Raw genomic sequence first — 21633 nt, 5'->3', positions numbered from 1 at the left:
CCGCGACCGGGAGGTCCGTGGGGCGACGCACAATTGGCCTAGCGTCGTCCGGGCGCAGTGCGCGCTAACCAAGGTTGCCAGGTGCACGGTGTTTCCTCCGACACATTGGTGTGGCTAGCTTCCGGGTTAGATGCACGCTGTGTTAAGAAGCAGTGCGGCTTGGTTGGGTTGTGTATTGGAGGACGCATGACTTTCAACCTTCGTCTCTCCCGAGCCCGTACGGGAGTTGTAGCGATGACACAAGATAGTAGCTACTAAAAACAATTGGATACCACGAAATTGGGGAGAAAACTGGGTAAAATTCAACAAAAAAAACATACCCCCAAATGTTAAATGTCAACAAACGATCTGTGCAGTATCCTAACCTTTTTCCCCCCAAACACTCATGTCGCATCTCCCCACAGATGCTGATGAGAGTCCAGAGCTGGAATATGCTGACATCAATATTCTAAAGAAGATGGAGAAACACAGGGAGGTTCCAGAGGATGTGGGGTATGGACAGGTTGTAGTATTGAAGGGTTCCAGACCAACCACAGAGAGAGACAGACCTGAGGGGCAGGAGGAGACTGTATGCTGGAATACAGCTTGACCAATGAGAGAGATTCTTGTGAAGGGTTGATATTTAGACATAGTATTAAAGCTCTGTTGCTTCTTTTGTTACTGTAACTATTAGTATCTAACGTTCCCATATTTCTGTACATATTTTCATAAAATGTAAATGAACAACTAAACTGTATACACTTGACGTAGTTTGTCCTTCTGTTATTGATTTAATATGTTTTTGTAACGTTTGCTTCCAACTCACACTCTCAAACACGTAGATCCCCTGAACGCAGCTCACTCTCCAAATCCCAATCACCTGAATTTTGATCACCTGTTCACACACCTGTATGTCATTTACACACACTATGTTGTTCAGTTCTTGCACCCCATCACTATGAGGTATTGTTTGTTTTGTGACACTTGTCTTTCAGAGTGCTGGTTTTCCCAGTGATTTACTTCTCCCGTGTATGATAGTGTTTGCCTGCCTCACCAACGACGCCTTTTTGCCTTTTTTTGACCCAGATTTCCTGTTATATACAGTGGGGAGAACAAGTATTTGATACACTGACGATTTTGCAGGTTTTCCTACGTACAGAGCATGTAGAGAGAGGTCTGTAATTTTTTTATCATAGGTACACTTCAACTGTGAGAGACGGAATCTAAAACAAAAATCCAGAAACCCACATACTAAAATAACATGCAAAACAGGCAACAACAAAAAAAGCTAGATAAACAGGTGAACTCAAAACAGGTGTCCCACCTGCTCTGAATCACGGGTCACCACTGGCTGTTAATATAATGAAGAAGTGAGACTTCGATGAGGCTCTTCCTCTTTCTATGTCAGAACCGATGAATAGGGTAAAAATTACACCTCTTCTTTTGCTTGTCACACAATGGGTGAATTCTTCTGAGCGGCAGGAACAGCTATCTCTCATACTATCCTTGCATTGGTTTTTGTTTATGCCGTAAAACATTGCCAGATTATGGAAATGCAGCTCTGAATAGAAAATAGAAGACTTTGTTGAAGTACCAAAGTTAATTTGATAAACTGAGACCCTGCATTGTAAAGAGACATGGAGGCTGTTTTAGAACTGTTGGTGATCTCAGCAGGAGTGTCTCATGGTAAGAAACATCTTTATATGTGTTGCTTTCCCTCTTCTTTTATGCAGAATATAATATCAGTAGTCTTCTATACATGTAGAAATTACGGATGGTGATAGACAATATTCAGAACACTGTAGAAGACAGTTGTCTCTTTACTCATTGTCCCATGATAATGATCACTGACTTAATGATCCCTATCACGTTGATGCTGTTGGTTTGGTTGTACTGTTAGCCGCTTGTATCATCATCTGTAAAATTATACATGACTTGACATGGGTTAGAACAGTGATAGTCACTACAGTGTCTGTTTTTCTTCTTGATCTTCAGGCTTGGAAACTTCCTGTGATGCTAGAGAAGATGGATCTCAGTGTTATGGAGCTCTGGGAGGAACTGTCTATCTCCAGCTGGTGACTGATGCCACGAGATATGATGCACTCTCATTTTGGAAAGGCTCAACCGGTGCTAAAACAGAGATACTGAAAATGAAGAAGGACAAATGGGTAATAAAAGACACCCCCATTGAAGACAGAGTACACTTCTTTATAAACAATGGGACATTGAGGTTAAATAACACAAGAAGGAATGATTCTGGTGAATACCTGCAAGAAACATTTAATTCAGCAGGGAGATTATCAGGGATCAGAGGACTACAACTGTTCATCGAAGGTAAATAACTAACTTGCCAAATAATTATTACAAATGATAACTTTGACAAGCTATTGCTCTGGCTAAACTACAAATATGTGACTACCTAATAATACAAATAATGAGAAATGCATTTTATGTGTAACCATGGAGTCATTTTTATTTTCATAGTCTACTGTAGTTGGTACATAGAGTCATAACCACATCCATCAACATTAAATCATCTGTTGGTTATTTGAAATACAGTCATTATGTGTCAATGAATCTGCTGCTCCTGTTGACTACAGTAGTTTATGTGGCTTTAAAGAAGAATGGCTGGTGTTGTGTTGTAATGTGTTTTTCCCTCTTACTACAGTTACATATCCTTCTTCCCCCACAGCTCCAGTGTCCAGTCCTCAGCTGTCCTCTGAGTGTCTGTCTCATGGAGAGATGAAGGTGTCCTGCTCCTCTGAGGGGGATGGTCCCCAGTACAGCTGGACTCTGGATGGACAGACGCAGAGAGACACTAGGGCCTCTTCTGATAACGAGACAAACACCATCACTCTGAAGAAAGGCCTGTCAGGAAATCTCACCTGTACCATCAGAAACTACATCAGCAGTGATTCTATCAGCAAGAGAATCTCACCTTGTCCAGGTAAGCTACTCTACTCTCACATTGTCAACCCTGTACTCTCTGTGTAACTTTGTTTCTTGTAGCAGACACATCATGCAAAATGATACATGATTATATTGATATTAATGATGATGATTGACTTCATCGTCATTGTCATCATGACCTTTAGGGTCGTTCTACGAAATGAGTCCCTTTTGCATCCCTTTGATATTTTCTTTAATATAGACCACATGGAAATGTCAATAAATCTGATTTTTGACCATTTTTCTAACACATAGCTTGTCAAAATTAGCTGAATACTTCATTTAAGTGTCATTCTGTCTCCCTTCTGTTCCCTAGAACCAGGAGTCAGTGTGTTTGTTTATTTCCAACTCGCTGAAGTCTTCATTCTTCTGACAGTCTGTCTGGGATCATACTGTTTCTACAAGAAGGAAACCTATCATCATAAAGAAGGTCAGTAATGCACCATTGTACCTTTATTGAAGGTATTTTGTTCAATACGTTTCTCATTTTATTCTGCTTAATTCTCTCTCTCTCTGATGTTGAGTAAGCAGAGTGTATGCAGTCTCAGGTGGATCATGGTGGGACACAGATGAGGGTGTTAATGTCCTGAGAGGTGCTATGGAGACCAACTAGGCTGTGAGATTACATGATGATGATTTAATATTGCCAATCATTGAAAATATTTGATTTCGCTCTTTAATAAAAGGTTTAATTAAGCTTTTATTATCATTTAGAATTTTTACTGAGCTTATAGTACAGTGTATTGCATTGCAGTGTTTTGTTTTATGTTGCTTGTGACATACAGTAACCTAAATGTATGATATTGGGAAGACTTGTTAAATGGTGAAAGGTAACAAAATGCTTTCCTTCTTAACTTTATTATGCTTTAATATAGCGTATTTGTGTGATTTTGAATTCATAGAAATACAAGCAAGCAACGTTTAAACATTCTGGACCTCATTTTCTATGAACTATTACTTAAAAAACATTATTTTTCAGAATCTACCATTTTTGAAACATTCTGGACCTCATTTCTCATTATCTACTACTTTTAAAACATTCTGGACCTCATTTTAATAACAAATACAAATGGTGACTTTGACAAGCTCTACATATTGCTCTGGCTGAACTACAAATATGTGACTGCTTAATAATCAAAATAATGAGAAATGCATTTTATGTGTAGTCATTCAACAGGAGTCATTTTTATTTTCAGTCTACTGTAGTTGGTACATAGAGTCATAACCACATCCATCAACATGAAATCATCTGTTGGTTATTTGAAAAACAGTAATTGTGTGTCATTTTCATTATCTACTACTTTTTGTTTAAAGCACAACAAACTAAGTGACAATGTGCAGGGTTTTCTGACTTTTCTATGGGTCCACTGAAAGAAATGTTATCACACAGACTGTAGCACTTCCCTTCATGAAGAGCCAATGTTGAGGTGTAGTCAGTCAAACATCACAATGTCATAGACCACATCTCACGTCACCAGATCTGTCTCCTACTTCCTAGAATGATGGGCGATGAGTGAGTCACCTGGAATGCATTTCAATTAACAGAAGTGAAGAGAAGAGTCCCTTGTTAAAAGTTCATTTGTGGATTCTTTACCCTTCTTAATTCTTGCGTCGAGCAATCCCGTATCCGGGAGCGGAATCATAGCCTCAAGCTCATTAGCATAACGCAACGTTAACTATTCATGAAAATCGCAAATGAAATAAATATATTGGCTCACAAGCTTAGCCTTTTGTTAACAACACTGTCATCTCAGATTTTCAAAATATGTTTTTCAACCATAGCTACACAAGCATTTGTGTAAGAGTATTGATAGCTAGCATAGCATTAAGCCTAGCATTCAGCAGGCAACATTTTCACAAAAACAAGAAAAGCATTCAAATAAAATCATTTACCTTTGAAGAACTTCAGATGTTTTCAATGAGGAGACTCTCAGTTAGATAGCAAATGTTCAGTTTTTCCAAAAATATTATTTGTGTAGGAGAAATCGCTCCGTTTTGTTCATCACGTTTGGCTAAGAAAAAACCCAGAAAATTCAGTCATTACAACGCTGAACTTTTTTCCAAATTAACTCCATAATATCGACAGAAACATGGCAAACGTTGTTTAGAATCAATCCTCAAGGTGTTTTTCACATATCTATTCGATGATAACTCATTCGTGGCAGTTGAGTTTCTCCTCTGAAGCAAATGGTAAAATGCACGCAGCTGGAGACGCAATAATTGCAACGGAGGACACCAAGCGAGCACCTGGTAGATGTAGTCTCTTATGGTCAATCTTCCAATGATATGCCTACAAATACGTCACAATGCTGCAGACACCTTGGGGAAACGACAGAAAGTGTAGGCTCATTCCTTGCGCATTCACAGCCATATAAGGAGACATTGGAACACAGCGCATTCAAAAATCTGGGGCATTTCCTGTTTGAAATTTCATCTTGGTTTCGCCTGTAGCATCAGTTCTGTGGCACTCACAGATAATATCTTTGCAGTTTGCAGTTTTGCAAACGTCAGTGTTTTTCCAAAGCTGTCAATTATATGAATAGTCAAGCATCTTTTCATGACAAAATATCTTGTTTAAAACGGGAACGTTTTTTTATCCAAAAATTAAAAGAGCGCCCCCTATATCGAAGAAGTTAATGCGTTTGAGCCAATCAGTTGTGATGTGACAAGGTAAGGGTGATATACAGAAGAAAGCCCTATTTGGTAAAAGACCAAGTCCATATTATGGCAAGAACAGCTCAAATAAGCAAAGAGAAACGACAGTCCATCATTACTTTTAGACATAAAGCTCAGTCAATGCGGTAAATTTCAAGAACTTTGAAAGTGAAGTTGCAAAAACCATCAAGCTCTATGATGAAACAAGTTCTCATGAGGACCACCACAGGAAGAAAGGAAGACCCAGAGTTACCTCTGCTGCAGAGGATACATTCATTAGAGTTACCAGTCTCAGAAAATGCATCCCAAATAAATGTTTCACAGAGTTCAAGTAACAGAAACATCTCAACATCAACTGTTCAGAGGAGACTGCGTGAATCAGGCCTTCATGGTCGAATTGCTGCAAAGACACCATTATAAAAGTACACCAATAAGAAGAAGAGACTTGCTTTGAACAAGAAACACTAGAGCAGTGGAAATCTGCCCTTTGGTCTGATGAGTCAAAATGTTTGATTTTTGGTTCCAACCGCCGTGTCTTTGTGAGACGCAAAGTAGGTGAACGGATGATCTCCGCACGTGTTGTTCCCACCGTGAAGGTTGGAGGAGGAGGTGTGATGGTGCTTTGCTGGTGACACAGTCTGTGATTTATTTTGAATTCAAGGCACACTTAACCAGCATGGCTTCCACAGCATTCTGCAGCAATATGCCATCCCATCTGGTTTGTGCTTAGTGGGATCATTTGATTTTCAACAGGACAATGACCCAACACAACTTCAGGCTGTGTAAGGGCTATTTGACCAAGAAGGAGAGTGATGGGGTGCTGCATCAGATGATCTGGCTTCCACAATCACTCTACCTTAACCCATTTGAGATGTTTTGGGATGAGTTGGACCGCAGAGTGAAGGAAAAGCAACCAACACGTTCTAAGCATATGTTGGAATTCCTTCAAGACTGTTGGAAAAGCAATTTTTTTGTTACTACATTATTCCAGATGAGTTATTTCATAGTTTTGATGTCTTCACTATTATTCTACAATGTAGAAAACAGTAAAGATTAAGAAAAACCCTTGAATGAGTGGGTGTGTCCAAACATTTGACTGGCACTGTATGTAGAGTTCAAAAGGTACTTGCACTCAAAACCATGAAAAGGTATGCAAAAATAATGCACTTAATTTAATCAATGCTCAAAAGAATACGAAAAGGTGCTAGAAAACAAAAACGGATTATACGGTTTGACCTCATGCCTTCATCAGTGCTGTACAAACAAATTATGAAGACGAGTTGTTGCGTAACAGGCACAACAGGTGCAAGCAGATAGTTGATTAGATACTGGCGAATAGGGAGTCAGTGCATATTAGCAAGGATTATGTAGAAGAATATAAAAAATGAACAATCAAATGTCACATATAATTGGAAAGAGACAACAGTCTGGTCTACATAACAATATCAGAAGCAATAGACATGAAATAATAAAGTAAGCTAAAAAGAACAGAGTGCAGGAGGGAGGGACATTAGCTTGAAGGGTAGTCCCTCGAGACAAGGCTATTCTAGTGTTATTGTTAAACATTTGAAAGGAGTATATAGTATTGAAGTGTTTTCTTTTATGTTGCTTGTGATATACAGTAACAGAAATTAGTTTGGGATGGCTTTAATCAGGGAAACTGTAGCATAGACACTTCCCTTCTTACTGTAACTTCCAAAGGTATTTGTGGTTTTGAATGCATAGAAAATAGTAAAAGCAAGTAACTTTTTGAAACATTCTGGACCTAATTTCTCATTATCTACTACTTTTGAAACATTCTGGACCTCATTTCTCATTATCTACTACTTTTGAAACATTCTGGACCTAATTTCTCATTATCTACTACTTTTGAAACATTCTGGACCTCATTTCTCATTATCTACTACTTTTGAAACATTCTGGACCTCATTTCTCATTATCTACTACTTTTGAAACATTCTGGACCTAATTTCTCATTATCTACTACTTTTGAAACATTCTGGACCTCATTTCTCATTATCTACTACTTTTGAAACATTCTGGACCTCATTTCTCATTATCTACTACTTTTGAAACATTCTGGACCTCATTTCTCATTATCTACTACTTTTGAAACATTCTGGACCTCATTTCTCATTATCTACTACTTTTGAAACATTCTGGACCTCATTTCTCATTATCTACTACTTTTGAAACATTCTGGACCTCATTTCTCATTATCTACTACTTTTGAAACATTCTGGACCTCATTTCTCATGATCTACTACTTTTGAAACATTCTGGACCTCATTTCTAATTTCTTAAGCCCTTTGGTCTTTCATTGTATTCATTCATTGATTTCTAATACATATTTCTATGGTATTGTCTTTAATTTCTAATTTTTTTGACAGACAGGAATTAGCAATGGCATTAATACATTTTCTCAGGATATGAAAACAAATTGCATTCGAATACTTTTTCACAAGTAAAACAAACAGTATGAACCTGTAACACTTTGTTAAAATGAAGTTCTCCCTCACACAGCAAATCAAATTGTATTCATCACATGCTTCGTAAACAACAAGTGTACACTAACAGTGAAATGCTTACTTACAGGCCCTTCCCGACAGTTCAGAAAGAAAGAAAATAGACAAATAATAGAAAAGTAAAAAAAGTAATAAAAAACACAATAATAGATACAATGAGTAACGGAAACATGGCTACAGTATATACACGAGGTACAAGTACAGAGGCAATGTGCAGGGGTACGAGGTAAAAACATGGCTACAGTATATACACGAGGTACAAGTACCGAGGCAATGTGCAGGGGTACGAGGTAATAACATGGCTATATACACGAGGTACAAGTACAGAGGCAATGTGCAGGGGTACGAGGTAATAACATGGCTATATACACGAGGTACAAGTACCGAGGTAATGTGCAGGGGTACGAGGTAATAACATGGCTATATACACGAGGTACAAGTACCGAGGTAATGTGCAGGGGTACGAGGTAAAAACATGGCTACAGTATATACACGAGGTACAAGTACCGAGGTAATGTGCAGGGGTACGAGGTAATAACATGGCTATATACACGAGGTACAAGTACCGAGGTAATGTGCAGGGGTACGAGGTAATAACATGGCTATATACACGAGGTACAAGTACCGAGGTAATGTGCAGGGGTACGAGGTAATAACATGGCTATATACACGAGGTACAAGTACCGAGGTAATGTGCAGGGGTACGAGGTAAAAACATGGCTATATACACGAGGTACAAGTACCGAGGCAATGTGCAGGGGTACGAGGTAAAAACATGGCTATATACACAAGGTACAAGTACCGAGTCAATGTGCAGGGGTACGAGGTAATAACATGGCTATATACACGAGGTACAAGTACCGAGGCAATGTGCAGGGGTACGAGGTAAAAACATGGCTATATACACGAGGTACAAGTACCGAGGCAATGTGCAGGGGTACGAGGTAAAAACATGGCTATATACACAAGGTACAAGTACCGAGTCAATGTGCAGGGGTACGAGGTAATAACATGGCTATATACACGAGGTACAAGTACCGAGGCAATGTGCAGGGGTACGAGGTAAAAACATGGCTATATACACGAGGTACAAGTACCGAGGCAATGTGCAGGGGTACGAGGTAAAAACATGGCTATATACACGAGGTACAAGTACCGAGGTAATGTGCAGGGGTACGAGGTAATAACATGGCTATATACACGAGGTACAAGTACCGAGGCAATGTGCAGGGGTACGAGGTAATAACATGGCTATATACACGAGGTACAAGTACCGAGGTAATGTGCAGGGGTACGAGGTAAAAACATGGCTATATACACGAGGTACAAGTACCGAGGTAATGTGCAGGGGTACGAGGTAAAAACATGGCTATATACACAAGGTACAAGTACCGAGTCAATGTGCAGGGGTACGAGGTAATAACATGGCTATATACACGAGGTACAAGTACCGAGGTAATGTGCAGGGGTACGAGGTAAAAACATGGCTATATACACAAGGTACAAGTACCGAGTCAATGTGCAGGGGTACGAGGTAATAACATGGCTATATACACGAGGTACAAGTACCGAGGTAATGTGCAGGGGTACGAGGTAATAACATGGCTATATACACAAGGTACAAGTACAGAGGCAATGTGCAGGGGTACGAGGTAATAACATGGCTATATACACAGAGTACCAGTACCGAGTCAATGTGTAGGGGTACGAGGTAATAACATGGCTATATACACAGAGTACCAGTACCGAGTCAATGTGTAGGGGTACGATGTAATAACATGGCTATATACACAGAGTACCAGTACTGAGTCAATGTGTAGGGGTACGAGGTAATAACATGGCTATATACACAGGGTACCAGTACTGAGTCAATGTGTAGGGGTACGAGGTAATAACATGGCTATATACACGGACTACCAGTACCGAGTCAATGTCAAGGGGTACCCAGTAATAACATGGCTATATATGTAACAGTATTGCTTCCGTCCCCCTCCTCGCCCCTACCTGGGCTCGAACCAGGAACCCTCTGCACTCATCGACAACAGTCGCCCTCGAAGCACCATTACCCATCGCTCCACAAATGCCGTGGCCCTTGCACAGCAAGGGAAACAGCTACTTCAAGGTCTCAGAGCAAGTGACATCACCGATTGAAACGCTATTAGCGCGCACCACCGCTAACTAGCTAGCCGTTTCACACCGGTTACACTCACCCCCCTTTTGACCTCCTCCTTTTCCGCAGCAACCAGTAATCCGGGTCAAAGTCATCAATGCAACAGTATGGCTTCCGTCCCTCTCCTCCCCCCTACCTGGGCTCGAACCAGGGACCCTCTGCACACATTCGCAACAGCCACCCTCGAAGCATCGTTCCCCATCGCTCCACAAAAGCCACGACCCTTGCAGAGCAAGGGAAACAACTACTTCAAGGTCTCAGAGCAAGTGACGTCACCGATTGAAACACTACTGGCACGCAGCCTGCTAACTAGCTAGCCATTTCACACTGGTTACATATACACGGGGTACCAGTACCGAGTCAATGTGCAGGGGTACGAGGGAATAACATGGCTATATACACGGGGTACCAGTACTGAGTCAATGTGCAGGGGTACGAGGTAATAACATGGCTATATACACGGGGTACCAGTACTGAGTCAATGTACAGGGGTACGAGGTAATAACATGGCTATATACACGGGGTACCAGTACTGAGTCAATGTGCAGGGGTACGAGGTAATAACATGGCTATATACACGGGGTACCAGTACTGAGTCAATGTGCAGGGGTACGAGGTAATTGAGGTAGATATGTACATATAACTAGGAATAAAGTGACAGACAATAAACAGTAGCAGCAGTGCATATGATGAGTCAAAAAAAGTTAGTGCCAAAAGGGTCAATGTAGATAGTCCGGGTAGTTATTTGGTTAACTATTTAACTAGCTATTTAGCAGTCTTATGACTTGGAGGAAGCAGAAGCTGATCAGGATCCTGTTGGTTACAGACTTGGTTCATCGGTACCGCTTGCCGTGCGGTAGCACAGAGAACAGTATATGACTTGGGTGGCTGGAGTCTTTGACCATTTTTAGGCACTTCCTCTGACACTGCCTGGTATAGAGGTCCTGGATGGCAGGGATCTCGGCCCCAGTGATGTACTGGCCTACACACTACAATCTGTAGCGCCTTCCGGTCAGATGCCAAGTAGTTGCCATACCAAGCGGTGATGCAACCAGTCAAGATGCACTCAATGGTGCAGCTGTAGAACTTTTTGAAGATCTGAGAGCCCATGCCAAATCTTTTCAACCTCTTGAGAGGGAAGAGGCGTTGTCGTGCCCTCTTCACGACTGTATTGGTGTGTTTGGACCATGATAGATCCTTAGTGATGTGGACACAGAGAAACTTGAAGCTCTCGACCTGCTCCACTACAGCCCCGTCGATATGAATGGGGCCGTTCTCAGCCCGCCGTTTACTGTAGCCCTCCATAAAGCTCTTTTGTCTTGCTGACGTTGAGGGAAAGGTTGTTGCCACGCAGCAATTTCTCAATTACAGAAACGCATATAATTGTACCATAGAGCACCCCGAGAAAACATCCCCAAAATACAAACACTTAGATATCTTTTTATAATACTGTAATATTGTTCTCAAAGTTGTGTTTGAGGCTTTCTCCAAATCAGGTCTAACTTTGGAAGCAATCGCACAACACTCCGCGGTCAGCGTCACATGGTGAGGGAATAAAATCCATGCTCACCCTTCATGTACTTGTGGGTAAAAAATAACAACAACAACAACAAAATACATTTGCGGGTCAGTAGTAATGAGCTAGCTAGCAATTCCATTTTTATTCATCAAGATGGCCAAGCTTTGTGTAGATGCAGGTTGTAGCAACACTTGATATGCAAATGTGAGTATCTTTCTATGGGCACGCAAATGAACCACCTCGTAAAAAGAATAATACATTTGTAAAAATGAGGCGGGCGAATTGGGCATCTATTCGTCATTCTGCGGGGAACATTTCATCCTTGAGAACTTCCATGGCTACCAACAATGGAAGGATACTGTTAGTGTAAACAATACTGGAGAGTTGAGACCAAATCACGGACGCTGGACAGAGTGGATTTCAGTTGTAACAAAAGACAGTTTTAATGAGTCAGAGATATCTTGTCCCGCAGTTTTACGTGCACGGACCTAGTTCACATAACTCGGCAAGGAGCCAGGTGAAAAAGAGAGCCTATACAACGGTTACATTCATTTTTATACATAGAATAAAGTAGGTGGAGTCTTGTCGTTTCGGTCTTCTTGACTGGTCGGAGGGTTGGAGGCGGGCCTTGCTCTAGCCAGAGCAGAAGCCCCATTGGTGCACAGCAGAGCCTTATCTTGAGCATCCGACCAATAGAGGGGGTCAGTCTTGTGGCTGGGTGTATGTGTTCTTACGACGGAATGTCTTTGTTTATGAGCTATGTGTATGAATACTTATATAACAAATCCCTCTCTTCACGTCTATTAGACGTGAAAACTATAGCAGAAAGGTGGCGGTTGCAATCGTGGGTATACATAAGGTGGTGCTCCTAACCTTGTCTGGTTTGCATGGTGGGTCTGTAGGTGTAGTGCTACGTTTGGGACGGGAGTGATTGGAGGGAGTGATATCAGGAAAGGAGTTAGGGACATGTGTAGGGGTTGGTGTACGTGATGTGGCAGGGTGAAATAGTTGTTCAATTAACCATGTGAAAGTCCTAGGGTTACTCCAAATATCAGTAGGAATATCACAAATAAGGGACCAGATATCCCCAGCCTCACCCAGAGAGGGAGAAATTTCCCTCTAACTGGGCGAGGTTCCCTTCTCAGGGGAGGCGGAGTTTGATGCCGCATCACCTGAGGAAGGAGTGTCTTCATTTGGAATCGAATTTAGGCCGCTCAAATCAGCTCTGACTTCAGTCAGTGTTCTAGAAGGAATTGGGGCTGGGGTGCAATGTGTAAGGCGGTGCCTGATTTACCTTTGACCTGGACTGAGTGTGAAGTAACCTCCTTCACTTCGTACGGTCCAGTCCACCTGGGTTCCAGCCACTTTCTCTTGTGGACTGTAACCCTCACCCCGTCACCAACCTTTACCTTCAGTAGTGGCGTGTCCCCCGGCAGCTCCCCCTCCTGGACCTTGTGAACCTGGGTAGAGAGTGCTGCAGAGAGAACCGTCAGTTTTTTCACATAATTAGACATTACAATTTGTTGTACATCAAGGGCGGGCATATGACCTCCCTCCCTTGGTGGACCATGCATGCATTATCCCATGAGGCACATACTTTAGCTATCTTAGCTTTTGCTTTTGGTTTGACGTTCCACCAGATTTTGGGATTGGGGCCTGTACTTAGATCCAAATCTGTGGGTTATGCCAAATCTTTCTTCCACCTGTCTCAGGTGTTTGTTAAATGTGAGCCATTTGTCAAATTTGATTTGTCTTGGGATGCCATACCTGGGTATTAGTTTGGTTTGTAGCCACTCAAAGACTGACCTAGCATCCTCCCCTTTTGTTAGTATTGCCTCTACCCATTTGGAGAACCTATCTACTATGACTAGGAGATAGAGTTTGCCTTTAGATACATTTTCGGGGCCCATGTCGGTGTAGTCTATACTAATATCCTGAAAACATGCATTAGGTATTAAGTATGAGCCCATTGGTGTTCCATATGGTTTCTTTGGGTTGTGTCTGTCACAACCATTGCATTCATCACAAAATAAATCATCGTCATAAAATAAGTCAGTCATATTTTTTATGTGAGGGTGCCACCAGATGTGCGAGGCCTTTTTGGAGGGTCTTTAGTTTGCCTTCGTGTGTGGGGCCATGTGTTTCTCATAAAAGTTCTGGGTCCATCAGTGTGGCCTGCTTCATGGGCATGGGCTGAGTCTGTATAGATATTCAGTCTTTCCTTTTCCTCTGATGAGGACCTGCGTCAATCCGATGATTTCAGCTAATTTGGCCGATGCTGGTTGAGGGATGATGGCTGATGGCTGATTGAAGGGTGACATCACGAGGTGAGCTGTTTTTTCAATAGCTTTTGCTACTGCAGCAACGTATCTGGAGCATGTTGACTGTCCTACCTCAATGTGGTCAAGTTTGAAGAGTAGTACATCAAGACCCTTCTCTCCCCCTCTTGTTTCTGGAATAGGACGGATGAGGTGAATCCTTCCCTTTCAGAAACATCCAAATGGAACTTGTTCTTGTAGTCAGGTGCAGTCAGAGCTGCTGCCGCTGATAGATCTGTTTTCAGGAGTGCTATGGCTGTTGATGCTTCAGCCGTCCAGGCCAGGGGTGCATGGAGGTTCCTTGATCGTAGGATGACCGGTGCTGCCACCCCCTCTGGGCCACACCCAATGGTACAACACCTGATAGGTGGGGTCAGGTGCATCATGTCTTCGTCCCAGTCTGCAGTGTAGAGGCAGTCATCAGTTTCTGTTGCATTGAGTGTGCAATGGATCTCAGCTTGGGGAGTCTTATATGGGTGCAGAGTGTAGATTTGAGCTTTCAGTTGGTTGAACTTAAACTGGATGTGAGGGTTGGCAGGCCCTGTGGGTAGGCATTTTAGCCAGTACACTTCTTGGGCTTCAGACAGTGTGGTCATCGGCAGGAGTGGCATCCTCATCATTCTTACTGGGTGATCAGGTGTTGAAGTGGGAGGGTTGGTTGTAATCTTGCTGCTCCTGCTGCATGTGGCTAGATTCTGGGTGGTTGTATGCTGGCTGTTGCTGATGCATGGGTGTGGGTCCTGGTTGCTGATGTTGCAGAGGTGGGTTTCCCCCACTTCCTCTTGGTCTCCATTGCTGTTGCTGCGGGGAGAGTGGTTTCATGCAATCTCTGGCAAAATGACCGGGAATTCCGCAGTTAAAACACTGGTAGTTTCCCCCTCTGTGTTGTCCAGTGTAGGGACCCCGTCGAGCCCATACTGGGTGTTGTTGTTGCAGGATATACTGCTGTGGGGGAGGGTATTGGGGTGGTTGGGCCCCCCTAGTGGCCGTGAGTGAGGCTGCCTGCTGTTGGATCATCTGAGAGACAGTCTGGGCCACTATTTGGGAGATGTCTGTTTTGGTTCCCGGTTCCTTCGTTTCTTCCGCCACCATCTGTTTCTTAGGTTTTTCTCCTTGTTGTGCTTCCTTCAATTGGAGTTTCAGGAGTTGTACCTGGAGGGACTGCACCTGGCTCTCAGCACCCCCTCTTTCCTTGTTGTGCTGGGTCACATGGTGGTGCACATGCGTATTGAATTGGGTCAGAGGAAGTGCAATCAACCCTACCGTTCCTCTGAGTTTGGTTTTAACATCTCCAGGACACCCGTTGACCACCATTTCCTTCCACATGCTGAGTGTGGTATCAGTGTGATCGAATGGTTCTTCGTGGACCGATCTCCATGTGGTCTTAGCCCTGTCCAGGTATGCTGCAGGTTGCTCACCTGGGTTGATTGTGAAGGAGGATAAGGTGGCATGGTTTCTTTCTGTAGGGTATGCTCTCCGTAGAACTTCCCATAATCTGGTACGGAAGTGGTCTATGGGCAGTGTTGGGGCCCGCCATCCAAGGTCAGCTGCTGTCATGAGGGCCTCCATGGTTCCGTGGTCGGTGGCTCTTGCTAGAAGTGCTTTCATGTCTCCTAGGCAGAGTTGCAGGCCTGACGTAAGTGTCTGCAGTTGAAGTAGCCACGCTGAAGCTCCTCCATGTAGGCTAGGCATCTGTCCCATCAGTGTTGTTAAATCAGTCATTTTCCAGGGCTGGTCATTTTCCAGGGCTGGTACTCCACAGTGTGTGCATCACCTGGTCGGTCGCAAGGGGTACTGTCCTGCCATCTCCTGCTCTCGCTCTCTTCTATCAGCAATTCTGGAGGACCGACGGAGTGTTTCGGACCCCATTGATTCAGTAACTTTGGTTACTGTTCCTCTCATTATGCCTTCCACACGGTAGACTCCCTCTCTGTTGTTATCTTGGTTAGCTATTAGCTCCCTGAGTTCCTTAGCTCGAGCTATTGATGATTTCAGCAGCTCCTGCATCTTAGTCACGTTTGGAGCTCCCATCGGAGCTGGGGTGAGCACCATGTCAATTTCTTCTTCATTTTCGATATCCATGTTCTGATGACAGTCCTCCCTATCCGTCTGATAGAAGTGGTTTTAATCTAATCTTGTTTGTAGGTGTCCTCTGGTTTCAGAGGTGAGAGAGTTCACAGAGGAGCATTGCGGCCTCCGTTCCTGGGGGAGGTCTCTTGCTCCTGGAATCCCAGTTTCGAACTGTTCACATACCATATGGCCAGCCGTTATCCCCAGGGTAATTTCCCCTTTTAACTCCCCTTGGTCTATTCTCAGAACTGGAGCCTGTATTGTGGGAGGTGCCCTGGGCAGGAATGGGTTGTGTGACGGGCTCCGGTGATTTTGTCCCTTTGAGTATGGCGGGGGCTGAACTGCCTCCATTGTCAATTGTGGATATAGTGAGGGAGAAACGGCCACAGGGGGAGCCGTGGGCAAGTTCTCAGGCGGAGCTTTAACATCCCCCGACGCCACAATAGCCACGCACATCATGTCTGGTGTGTTTTTTGGTAGTACCCTCCTACTCTCCTGTATGGCCCATGTACCTATCTTGAGCTCCCCCTCCGCTCTCTCTCTCTCTCTTGTACCTACTTTTTTGAACCTGTGTATCTTGTTTCTCTCCGCCTCACTCGCTTTTGCATGCTCTACTGCGTCCTCTAATTCTGTCTGCATATCTTGGAGTTTCCCCCTGTAGGTGGTCCTCCGCTAAAATAACCTGCTTGTGTCCATTTTATCCGTAATCCTTTCCACACTTTCTCCACTTTCCCATACTGTTCTTTACCTCCCGCTCTATCAATCATACTCTGATCTAAATATTCATTGAATTTTAGTTTGGGCGTGGTGGCTGCAGACATTTTATCTAGTTCGTCTGATAATGTGTATAATGCGTTATTTTAGGTATATTCAATCCTTACTATGTGGTGTTTATTTCTATCGTTGTATGCTTAGCTGTACTGCTGTACTGGCTGTGGCTTATCTCTTCCACCCTCACCCTCGCATACAAAGGGGGTTATCAGTATGTGACGCCCGCCACGTGTGTTTCTCCGGTATTTTATTTGAATTTGTTCAGCGATTCGTTTAGGTATTTTCTAGAAATGATTCGACGATTTCCTTTTGGAACAATATATCAGTGAATATATGCGGTTCTATAACAATTTTCAGAGTAATTCTAGCTCTTTAGGAAATATAGATAGAATTTCTAGACAACTAAGAGTTGTTCAGTGAATTATTTAAATACTTTCTGTAAACAATTCAGTAAATTCCTTTATGAACATATCAGTAAATTCGAGCGATTCTATAGCAATTGTCAGAATAATTCTATATCTTTAGGAAATATGGATAGAATAGAAAAACCCAAAAATCAGTGTGTAGCTTTTAGCGTCTGTCAAACAAAGTCTGTACTAAGCTCGGCGGCTTATTTAAATACTTTCTAGAAACAATTCAGTAAGTTCCTTTATGAACTTATATCAGTAAATTCCAGCGATTCTATAGCAATTGTCAGAATAATTTTAAACTTTAGGCAATATCAACAGGAATGAAAAAAACGAAAATCAGTATTCCAGCCCGGCTGCTGTCAATCAAAGTTGCACGGCCATTCGATACTAAGGTGGCTTTGTCTATCAGCACGTGTGCCTAATAGCCCGGTTACGTATCCCAACCTACTCCGCGACAAACGTTTCTTTCAATTTAATTTCCCCCATCTCCAAATCATGGAATGTCAACTCTGGTTCATATTATGTTTATTGTTTGATGTGCAATAGCCACCTCATTCCCGATCTCTGTCTTGTGGAACGCCAAACTTACATATCCTGTATCTACTCGACTACACCTCTTACAAAACCTATTAAATAATACACAGCTTTTTTAATAGGGCATTTTTCATGCAGATTCATTCAATCCAACCACATCTCCACAAGACCTATTCGATGTTATATGTATCAACAGGAGATTTTACTTGCAGATCCGGTTCATCTATAATTCAACTATAACCACACCTCCACAAGACCTTATTCGATAGTACAGAACGTATCAAAATAGGACATTTTTACTTGCAGATTCGGTTCATCTATAATTCAACTATAACCACACCTCCACAAGACCTTATTCGATAGTACAGAACGTATCAAAATAGGACATTTTTACTTGCAGATTCGGTTCATCTATAATTCAACTATAACCACACCTCCACAAGACCTTATTCGATAGTACAGAACGTATCAAAATAGGACATTTTTACTTGCAGATTCGGTTCATCTATAATTCATTCATTCGTATGAAATTCTCATTGAATTTCCAACATCCATAATTGTGTCCTTTACGTGTTAAAACACAGCCACTATTTAACGTCACCTCTATACACAAACCAATACATATATAATTAGGACAGTTTTCTATGCAGATTTCAGAACAAATAGGGTCCCTGGAGGAATTTAACACATTGGTCAATCACAATTCACACATTCCTATTAAAATAACTGAGTATAGGCCCATTAATAAGAATATATATATATATATATATATATTTTTTTTTTACAAAACAAGATATCTTTAATCAATGTCTTAGGTTCTTATGTAAAAAATTTGGGCACCGATTCATACTCACGCCCAGTACTTTCTGATCAAAATTTGGTTTAGGCTATAATACAATATGCAGATTTCGATATAACGGGCTCTGCTCACCTTATATAGAGCGCTCCGATCAGATTTCCTGAGGCAAGATGAATGGCTGGGGAAGTCACTCTTCCGTCTGATTTTTTAGCCGTGATCAGTCTTGTCCTCTCACACTAACTTATAATAGATCGAATTCAAGAACAACCAAACTCTGCTACCAAGTTTTGTTAGTGTAAACAATACTGGAGAGTTGAGACCAAATCACGGACGCTGGACAGAGTGGATTTCAGTTGTAACAAAAGACAGTTTTAATGAGTCAGAGATATCTTGTCCCGCAGTTTTACGTGCACGGACCTAGTTCACATAACTCGGCAAGGAGCCAGGTGAAAAAGAGAGCCTATACAACGGTTACATTCATTTTTATACATAGAATAAAGTAGGTGGAGTCTTGTCGTTTCGGTCTTCTTGACTGGTCGGAGGGTTGGAGGCGGGCCTTGCTCTAGCCAGAGCAGAAGCCCCATTGGTGCACAGCAGAGCCTTATCCTGAGCATCCGACCAATAGAGGGGGTCAGTCTTGTGGCTGGGTGTATGTGTTCTTACGACGGAATGTCTTTGTTTATGAGCTATGTGTATGAATACTTATATAACAATAGCTTCAGAAAAACATTGCTTTTCAAATGTAGTGCTGTCCCTACCAACAATGTGGTTATAACGTATCACAAAGCCAGCAGCACCAGCAGAGACAGAGCATTATCAGGGCTTCACCAGGTAAGTTAAAGAGCTTGCTTACTACCTCTATGCTAACGCTAGATAGCTATAGAGATACCTCATTTCCTTCTAAATAACACTGATTAATGCTGAATATGAGTCTCCAGCTTTAGTGATTTTTGCAGTTCGTTCCAGCCAGTGAAAGTGCAGGGCGCCAAATTCAAAACAACAGAAATCCCTAAATTAAAATTCCTCAGACATACAAGTATTTCACACAATTTTAAAGATACACTTCTTGTTTATTCCACCACGGTGTCCAATTTCAAACAGGCAAAAGCACTACAAACGATTATGTTAGGTCACCGCCAAGTCACAGAAAAACACAGCCATTTTTCCAGTCAAAGAGAGGAGTCACAAAAATCAGAAATAGAGATAGAATTAATCACTAACCTTTGATGATCTTCATCAGATGACACTCATAGGACTTCATGTTACACAATACATGTATGTTTTGTTCGATAAAGTTAATATTTATATAAAAAAATCTCAGTATACATTGGCGCGTTATGTTCAGTAGTTCCAAAAACATCCGGTGATTTTGCATAGAGCCACATCAATTTACAGAAATACTCATAATAAACGTTGATCAAAGATACAAGTGTTATACATGGAATTTTAGATCCACTTCTCCTTAATGCAATCGCTGTGTCAGATTTCAAAAAAGCTTTACGGAAAAAGCAAACCATGCAATATTCTGAGTATGGCGCTCAGAGCCCGAACAAGCCAAAAAGATATATGCCATAATGTGCAGTCAACAGAAGACAGAAATAACATTATAAATATTCACTTACCTTTGATGATCTTCATCAGAATGCACTCCCAGGAATCCCAGTTCCACAATAAATGTTTGTTTTATTCGATAATGTTCATCATTTATGTCCAAATAGCTTCTTTTGTTAGTGCGTTTGGTAAACAAACCAAACTCCCGAAGCGAGTTCACAAGTTGCAGACAAAATGTCAAAAAGATCCGTTACAGTCCGTAGAAACATGTTAAACGAAGTATGGAATCAATCTTTAGGATGTTTTATCATAAATCTTCAATAATGTTCCAACCGGAGAATTCCTTTGTCTGTGGAATTGCAATGGAACGCAGGTCGCTCTCACATGAACGAGCGTGGCCAGCTCGTGGCTCTCTGCCAGACACCAGACACCTGACTCATTCCCCTCTCTTTCGGCCCCACTTCACAGTAGAAGCATCAAACAAGTTTCTAAAGACTGGTGACATCTAGTGGAAGCATTAGGAAGTACAACATGACCAATATCCCACTGTATCCTCAATAGGGAATGAGTTGAAAAATGACCAATCTCAGATTTTCCACTTCCTGGTTGGATTTTTTTCTCAGGTTTTTGCCTGCCATATGAGTCCTGCTATACTCACAGACATCATTCAAACAGTTTTAGGAACTTCAGAGTGTTTTATATCCAAATATACTAATAGAATGCATATATTAGCAACTGGGGCTGAGTAGCAGGCAGTTTACTCTGGGCACCTCTGGGCACCTTATTCATCCAAGCTACTCAATACTGCCCCCAGCCAGAAGAAGTAAATGTGAGTCTGGAAGAAGAGTTTACAATCTAACCAGACACCTAGGTATTTGTAGTTGTCCACATATTCTAAGTCAGAACAGTCCAAAGTAGTGATGCTGGACGGGCGTTCAGGTGTGGGCAGTGATCGGTTGAAGAGCGCGCATTTAGTTTTACTTGCATTGAAGAGCAGTTGGAGGCCACAGGGGGAGAGTTGTCTGGCTTTGAAGCTCGTCTGTAGGTTAGTTAACACAGTGTCCAAATAAGGGCCAGATGTATAAAGAATGGTGTCGTCTGCATAGAAGTGGATCAGAGAATCACCAGCAGCAAGAGCGACATCATTGATGTATACAGAGAAGAGAGACGGCCCGAGAATTGAACCCTGTGGCACCCCTATAGAGGCTGCCAGAGGTCCGGACAACAGGCCCTCCGATTTGACACACTGAACAATATCTGAGAAGTAGTTGGTGAACCAGGCGAGGCAGTCATTTGAGAAACCAAGGCTGTTGAGTCTACCGATAAGAATGTGGTGATTGACATAGTCGAAAGCCTTGGCCAGGTCGATGAATACAGCTGCAC

General features: G+C 42.2%; 1 protein-coding gene across 6 annotated transcripts in view; it reads left to right on the top strand.

Annotated features, from left to right (window-relative positions):
* The window catches only part of LOC110504836 (T-cell surface antigen CD2), a 34675-nt gene that overhangs the window by 936 nt on the left and 12106 nt on the right, over positions 1 to 21633 (top strand). Inside the window, exons 2-6 of one of the 6 annotated variants that reach the window (XM_090219469.1) lie at positions 405 to 492; positions 1975 to 2313; positions 2672 to 2926; positions 3245 to 3358; positions 3460 to 3854. In XM_090219469.1, coding sequence (XP_090075595.1) covers positions 486 to 492; positions 1975 to 2313; positions 2672 to 2926; positions 3245 to 3358; positions 3460 to 3518 — 774 coding nt within the window. In that variant the 5' untranslated portion in view covers positions 405 to 485 and the 3' untranslated portion in view covers positions 3519 to 3854. Of the gene's footprint in view, positions 1 to 404; positions 1666 to 1974; positions 2314 to 2671; positions 2927 to 3244; positions 3359 to 3452; positions 3855 to 21633 lie in introns of those variants that run through there. The other 5 variants (XM_021583682.3, XM_021583679.3, XM_021583683.3 and 2 more) reach the window with 5 other exon arrangements.

This window comes from Oncorhynchus mykiss, chromosome 25, assembly GCF_057628025.1.
Source record: "Oncorhynchus mykiss isolate SJ-2025 chromosome 25, ASM5762802v1, whole genome shotgun sequence".
NCBI lineage: Eukaryota > Metazoa > Chordata > Actinopteri > Salmoniformes > Salmonidae > Oncorhynchus > Oncorhynchus mykiss.
This window is presented reverse-complemented; position numbering and strand designations above follow the sequence as displayed.